Source organism: Loxodonta africana, chromosome Y (genome assembly GCF_030014295.1).
Source record: "Loxodonta africana isolate mLoxAfr1 chromosome Y, mLoxAfr1.hap2, whole genome shotgun sequence".
Taxonomy (NCBI): domain Eukaryota; kingdom Metazoa; phylum Chordata; class Mammalia; order Proboscidea; family Elephantidae; genus Loxodonta; species Loxodonta africana.
The window spans coordinates 23,627,360-23,634,862 of NC_087370.1; the positions used below are offsets into that span (position 1 = coordinate 23,627,360).

The following is a 7,503-nucleotide window of genomic DNA, read 5'->3' on the forward strand; positions in this document are numbered from 1 at the left end:
TAAAATATCACAATGTGAATGTAAAATAAATTTTAAGTATAAAATAAACACAAATATAATCATACCTGTAAATTCAAATATAAGATATAACACTAATCCGTCTCTACTCCAAACACACATGAATATAAACGTAGCTATAAATCTGAACCTGCCTTGTGACAAGCCCCCAGGACAGCCTTGTGCACACCGGGCTTGCAGGGCCCTGTTTTAGGCTACGATTTCAGACTGGGAAGGGATCCTTGCTTTCAGCCTCAGAAGCTCTCTGGGCTCCCCTCGTAGCCCTGCCCTGTGTGGCCCAGCCTCCAGAGGACACGGGTGTTCCTGGAAACTGTGGGTCCTGAGTGCCCTTTCCAGGGAACTGGTCAGTGGGGATCCGGCCAGTGAGCGTATTTCATGGTCGACAGCGGTTCTCCAAGAGGAGTCCTTGGACCAGCAGCATCAGAGTCTCCCGGGACTTGTTAGAGATGTAGGTTCCGGGCCCCACCCCTTCAGAGCCCCTGAAGAAGAGACGCTGGCTGGGGGCCAGCAGTCGGTGTTTAATAAACTCCCCAGGGGATTGGGATGCGGGCTAAAGCTCGAGAACCACTGAGGAAGAGGAGGTACTGAAACCGTGTCCCCTGAGTGGGGTTTCAGTAAGCTCAGCTTCCCTCCACCCCGATACTCCAAAACAACAAAAGTTGACATCAGAGGACTCTGCTAAGCAGGAGGAGGTCCTCGGTGGTGCAAACAGTGAATGCGACCCAAAGGTTGGAGGTTCAAGTCCACCCAGAGGCGCCTCTGAAGAAAAACCTGGAGACCTCTTCTGAAAAGTCAGTCAACGAAAACCCTGTGGTGTGTCAGGCACGGGGTCGCCATGACTCGGAGTTGACTCGATGGCAACTGGTAAATTTTTAAGAGAAAAAAAATTTTTTTATAAAGTGAAAGAGCAGAGGTGGTGATCGAATTCTGCAAAATGACTTTTAGAAAACCTATTGGCGTGATCATAGATTTTCCACCTTCCGCTTTGCTTTTAAAGATTCAACTCCTGCTGTTTTGACAGCCATCAGGTGATTTTACATATTAATATTAAAGAAAGGAAGCCTTGCCCTATCAATTAGGTCTAGTAAGGTAAAGTCCTGAGAAATGAGTATGAAATGTATTATTTTATATGCATTTTTATGTCTCGCTTCTCCTGTGGTCTTTATTACATTTCTCTGTCCTGCTGGTTTATGTTTATGCATTACAAATTTTTACATTCTCCTGGCTTATATTTATAGTCCTGATTTTATACATTGTACTGGTTTTATACACTCTGTTGGTTTATATTTACATTCTGTTAGTTTATATATGGAGAGACTTTGTCTCACTTATTTTGGACATGTTATCAGAAGAGACCAGTCCCTAGAGAAGGACATCATGCTTGGTGGAGAGTCAGCAAAAAAGAGGAAGACCCTCAAGGACATGAACTGACATGAATTGGCTGCAACAATGAGCTCAAGCATAACAACGATTGTGAGGATGGTGCAGGGCCAGGAAGTGTTTCCTTCTGTGGTACATAGGGTCGCTATGAGCTGGAGCGGACTCAATGGCACCTAACAACAACAAAAACAACAATTTATATTCATAAATTTTAAATTCATACCATCTGTGTTTTCTGTCCTTGTAGTTTTACGTGTCTTTCTAACAAACTCTGAGATTAATTGGTATCTCTTCCCTGACCCCATCCCAGAAGAGTTTAACTCTTGTAGCCTTCCTCCTGAAAAGAGTTATTATTTCCAGTGCATTTTAGTTTATTTAACTTCTACGTTACTTAGACAGTTTATATATATAAAGACAATGTTTGTTTGCAGTTATCCATGGTTTAACAATTTCTCTGTTCACCATTTCATCTAACATTTCAGATCTTCCATTTCTGGAATTGCGTCCCTTCTCTTTTCAGAAATTCCTTTAGCTAATTGTTACTCTAAGGCTGCGTGGCGGAAAACTGCTTTTTGTTGTTCTGTGTTTTTAAACATTTCGTCATCATTACTGAATAGCTTGGAAACCCTGGTGGTGTAGTGGTTAAGAGCTATGGCCGGTAACCAAAAGGCCGGCAGTTCGAATCCACCAGGTGCTTCTTGGAAACCCTATGGGGCAGTTCTACTCTGTTAGGTATGTAACTCTGGGTTGATGGTTTTCTCCCAATACTTGGAGCAGATTATTCCATCGCCTGGTTTAATGCTTCTTGCATTGTAGGTAACCTGTCCTTTCTCTCTGACCGATTTGAAGATCTTTTATTTGTCTTTCGTGTTCCGCAGTTTCATGCTTCAAATTATGGATTTAGTTGTGTTTATTCTGCTTAGAATGACTTCCTGAATGTGTTTCCTAAATACCTCTCAACAATTAAAAAGCATAAAATCAGCCATTTTCTCCCCATTTTTCTGTACATGTTGCCTCTTCCCCGTTCTTCCTATTCTGACCTTTAGGAAGTACAGCTAACAACAATCGACAACGATGGCAACCACAAGAACATTAATAATCATTACACTTATTGAGTGCTTACTATGCACCAGGCATGAGTTAATTTCACACGAATTAACACAAGTGATCCTGATAATGTCACAGAGTAGACACTGTTTTTCCACACTTTACTCACGAGGAAACCAAGATGCAGAGATTTCTCCTCAATCACATGGCTATCGGGAAGCAGACCCTAGGTCTGCAGCCACAATTTCCACCCAGAGGCAGACGCTTGTTAAATGGAAAGAGGACGAAAGATGAAAAGAAGGGAACTGAAGGAGTGAAAATGACCATTTCACTACCTCAAGTTTTATGTACACTGTCTGCTTCATGCCGAAATGAAGTGGTTATTGAGATTTATTACAAAACGAGTGTGTCTGTGCTACTTTGGTGAGTAGCATCTGGGGTCTTGAAAGCCTGTGAGCAGCCACCTAAGATACATCTACTGGTCCCACCCCATCACGAGCAAGGGAGAATGAAGAAAACCAAAGACACAAGGGAAAGATTAGTCCAAAGGACTAATGGACCACATCCACCACGGCCTCCAACAGACTGAGTCCAGAACAACGAGATGGTGCCCGGCTACCACCACCGACTGCTCTGACAGAGATCACAGTAGAGGGCCCTGGACAGAGCTGGAGAAAAATGTAGAACAAAATTCTAACTCACAAAAAAAGACCAGACTTGCTGGTCCGATAGAGACTGGAGAAAACCTGAGAGTATGGCCCCGGACACCCTCTCAGTTCAGTAATGAGGTCACTCCGGAGGTTCACCCTTCAGCCAAAGATTAGACAGGCCTATTTTTTATAAAATAAACAATAATACTTGCAATTCAACCATGTATATGAGACTAAATGGGCACACCAGCCCAAGGGCAAGAATGGGAATGCAGGAGGGGACAGAAAAGCTGGACAAATGGAAATGGGAAACCCGAGGTTGAGAAGGGGAGAGTGCTGACACACTGCGGGGTTGGCAACTGTCTTACTTATCTAATGCTGCTATAACAGAAATATCACAAGTGGCTGGCTTTAACAAAGAGAAATTTATTTCCTCACAGTAAAGTCGACCAGAAGTCCAAATTCAGGGCATCGGCTCCAGGGGAAGTCTTTCTTTCTCTGTCGGCTGTAGAAGAAGGTCCTTGTCCTCAATCTTCCCCTGGTCAAGGAGCTTCTCAGGCACAGGGACCCTGGGTCCAAAGGATACACTCTGCTCCCGGTGCTGCTTTCTTGGTGGTATGAAGTCTCCCTATCTCTCTGCTCACTTCTCACTTCTATATCTCAAGAGATTGCCTCAAAACATAATCCAATCTTGTAGATTGAGTCCTGCCTCACTAACACAACTGCCGCCCATCCTCCCTCATTAACATCACAGAGGCAGGATTTACACCATAGAGGAAAATCACACAATACCAGGAATTATGGCCCAGCCCAACTGATAGACACACACATTTTTGTGGGGACATAATTCAATCCCTGACAGCAACCAGTGTCACAAAATGATTTGTGTATTAAATGTTTAATAAGAAACTAATTTGCTCTGTAAACTTTCACCTAAAACACAATGAAAAAAAGGAAGAAATTACTCTAGGAAAAAAAAAAACTCAGTGAGGCCATTTCTGTCCATTGATACTCAACTTGTGTATTCCATAATTTGGAGCCTTGATGGCGTAATGGCTAATGAGCTTGGCTGCTAACCAAAACATCAGCGATTCAAATTCACCAGCCACACCTTGGAAACCCCACGGGGCAGTTCTACTCTCTCCTATAGAGTCGCTATGAGTCGGAATTGACTCAACAGCAATGGGTTTGGTTTGGTTTTGGTGCCCTATAATTAAAAAAAAAAAAAAGGAGCGTGCATGGGTTTAGGACATACAGGAAGGAATTTCTAACTTAACCACGTGAAATCAATAACACTGGACCTGCTACATCTATAAGGCAGCTTCTAAGAACCCCGGGTCCGCTAGAATCTTCAGAAGGTCACCTCGATCTGTCCTTGACCAATGACATGATTGTATATAAACTTGATAAAGTAAATGTTACACTCTGGGCTCACCCTGCTACAGACCAACTTTTGTTTCATTGAGCTCTTGGACATGACTCAAAGGAAGACTTGAAATTTGAGAGAGAAGAGTATGGTTTAGGCCACGTTTTGGGATCTCAAATGGAATTGAATAGCCAGCCGAGGCTTGCTCCTGTGAGCATTGTTTAACAGTCACTTCATGGTTGGTAACAAGTAGCCCCTGCCACTCACTGAGCAATGGGTATGATGTCACCCTCTTTGTCACACCCACAGAAAGGAAACGTCCCACAGCAGGGCTGTAACCATGGTTTCCAGACGCTGTTGAACAGGGACATCTGCTGGGGTACAGGCGTTAAGGTCCTATGGTGTTCCTTGACGGCAGCCTCGATTTTCCTTATCACAGAGTCGAAGTGCTCTTCGTTGTAAGGGTTAAGAGGTCGAGATTCTGAAGGGTCCCTCGAGATGTCGAAGAGCAGTGGCGGGTCGTGGTAGTTGACGTCCCCGGAACACGAGCACGTTCCACCTCCGTAGCAGGCCCCGGCTCCCTCCGGGTGGAATTTTGGAGTCACGTAATGCACCTTCCACACGGTAGCACCTGGGGAAACATGGCTCCAGCGCAATGGTGTAATATGTAATGATAATTTAGGGACTCTTTCCATTACAAAATATTTTTCTCAAACCCTGAGACTATGGCCTCTGAGCACCCTTTTAGCTCAGTACTGAAGTCACTCCTGAGGTTCACCCTTCAACCAAAGATTAGATAGGCCCATAAAACAAAATGAGACTAAAGGGGCACACCAGACCAGGGGCAAGGACTAGAAGGCAGGAGGGGTCAGGAAACCTGGTAATGGGGAACCCAAGGTCTAGAAGGGGAGAGTGTTGACATGCTGTGGGGTTGGCAACCAATGTCATAAAACAATATGTGTATTAATTGTTTAATGAGAACCTAGTTTGCTCTGTGAACATCTAAAGCACAATTAAAATATATATATATATATATATTTTTTTTCCTCAAATGCTTTCCCTAACAGCTGACAATCTTCTGTACAGAGTTATACAGCAACAGGGGCGTTTCATCAAACAGAAGGACAATAAACAAGTTTACTGAAAACTTAACAGTTTTCTTTTTAGCTTATCATGAGAACTGCTGGAGACAAGCGTTTTTACCCAAATGGCCACTAACCAAATAAATCAGTTGCCACCGAGTCCGTTCTGACTCATACCAACCTCATGTAGAACTACACTCTGCAGGGTTTCAATGGTTGTGATCGTCCAGAAGTAGATTGCCAGGCCTTTCTTCTGAGGCACCTCTGGGTGGATTAGAACCTCCAACCTTTGGTTAGCAGCTAAATGCTAACCCAGGGACTGAAGAATGGTTATGGCAGTCATGGAAATTCTAATTCAAAACGCTACCTTGAGTTGACTTGGCATAAGCAAGGTGGGAAAATTATAAAAGCCTAAATACTACTTTCCGATCTGAAGTTGGCAATGTTCATTTGGCAAGATCAGTCATTCACTGTTCTTTACACACAGTCTGCTGGCTGGGTCTTGCAGAAAAGCTTTGTTTTCCTGCTAAAACTGGATTAAATCGCTTGGCTAGATCCTTTCCCCTCTTTGCTCTTCCCTCTCCTTCCTCCATGGAGCACAGATGTGATGGCTGGAGGAACAGCAACCATTTTGCAGCCATGCGGCGACTATCACAAGATAACAGCACCTCAGGGAAGACAGAATAGAAATAAAGAACCTAAGACTCTGATCATGTCTTTGAGCTACCGTTCCAGTTCTCTGCTTCCAGCCTCTGTAATTCTCATGATGTGAAAGAGTAAAACAATTTGTACTTGTTCAACCGTCTGTAGGGTGTCCCTGGGTAGTACAAATGGTGAATGCATTGTGCTGCTAACCGTAATGTGGTGGCTGTGGTTGTTGGGTGCCACCGAGTCAATTCCAACTCCTAGCGACCCTATAGGACTGAGTAGAACTGCTCCACAGGGTTTCCAAGGCTGGAATCTTTACAGGACCAGATCACCAAGTCTTTTCCCCCATGAAGATGATGGGTGGGTTTGAACGGCTGACCTTTTGGTTAGCAGCTGAGGGCTTAACGACTGCGCCACCAGGGCTTCTCAGCTGTACACACACACGTACATAACACCACAAACATACACGCAATTCCACACAGCACACAAAACATGTACACACACTCTGGTGTCACAGTGGTTAAGAGCTATGTGTGCTAACCAAAAGGCTGGCAGTTTGAATCCACCACCCACTCCTCGGAAACCCTGTGGGGCAGTTCTACTCTGTCCTATATAAGTTGGAATCGACTTGACAGCAACGGGTTTTGTACACACACCACACACTCATATGCACACACATCACACAAATACACTCACACACACATCACACACAAACATACAGTTTCACACACCACAACAGACAACTTAAAACCTAAAAAAAAAAAAAAAACCTGTTGCCATGGATTCCAACTCATAACTACCCTATAGGACAGAGTAGAACTGCTCCATTGGGTTTCCAAGTAGCGCCTGGTGGATTTGAACTGCCAACCTTCTGGTTAGCAGCCATTGCATTTAACCACTGCGCCACCAGGGCTCCACATATACATGTACACACATGACACACACGTACATACACACATTTGTATGCAGATACCACACATATACACTCACACACACGATGCCCAATACAAGCACACACACACACCCCCCTCTAAAGTCCTATTGTAATCACGCTGCCTAAGCCACTTTCTCACAGAGAAGACCCACGTGGCTGGGTGCTCCATGCCATGGCGTGGCTTCCCCCGGAAGCAGGAGGAGACGGGCTGTGTCCCCCTCTGCCCATGTGTCTGCCAACCCCATACTCACAGTCCCGCTGGTGCCACCTCACTGCGTGCAGGTAGAGCCCACAGTAGTGGAAGAGGAACTCGTGGTCCGAGTGGGAGACCCTGCCTTCCAGCAGGGGCATCAGGTTCTGGCCGTCAATCACCCTTAG

General features: G+C 44.7%; 1 protein-coding gene across 7 annotated transcripts in view; it reads right to left on the reverse strand.

Moving 5' to 3' along the window:
- Nucleotides 1-3,273: 3,273 nt before the first annotated feature.
- Nucleotides 3,274-7,503, reverse strand: part of LOC100664052 (arylsulfatase H) — a 93,926-nt gene continuing 89,696 nt past the window's right edge. For 6 of the 7 annotated variants that reach the window (XM_064278806.1, XM_064278802.1, XM_064278805.1 and 3 more), the window contains 2 exons: nt 7,377-7,498; nt 3,274-5,092 (listed from right to left, as the gene is read on the reverse strand). In XM_064278806.1, the coding sequence (XP_064134876.1) occupies nt 4,725-5,092; nt 7,377-7,498 (490 nt within the window). In that variant the 3' untranslated portion in view covers nt 3,274-4,724. Of the gene's footprint in view, nt 6,212-7,376; nt 7,499-7,503 lie in introns of all 7 variants that reach the window. The other variant, XM_064278807.1, reaches the window with a different exon arrangement.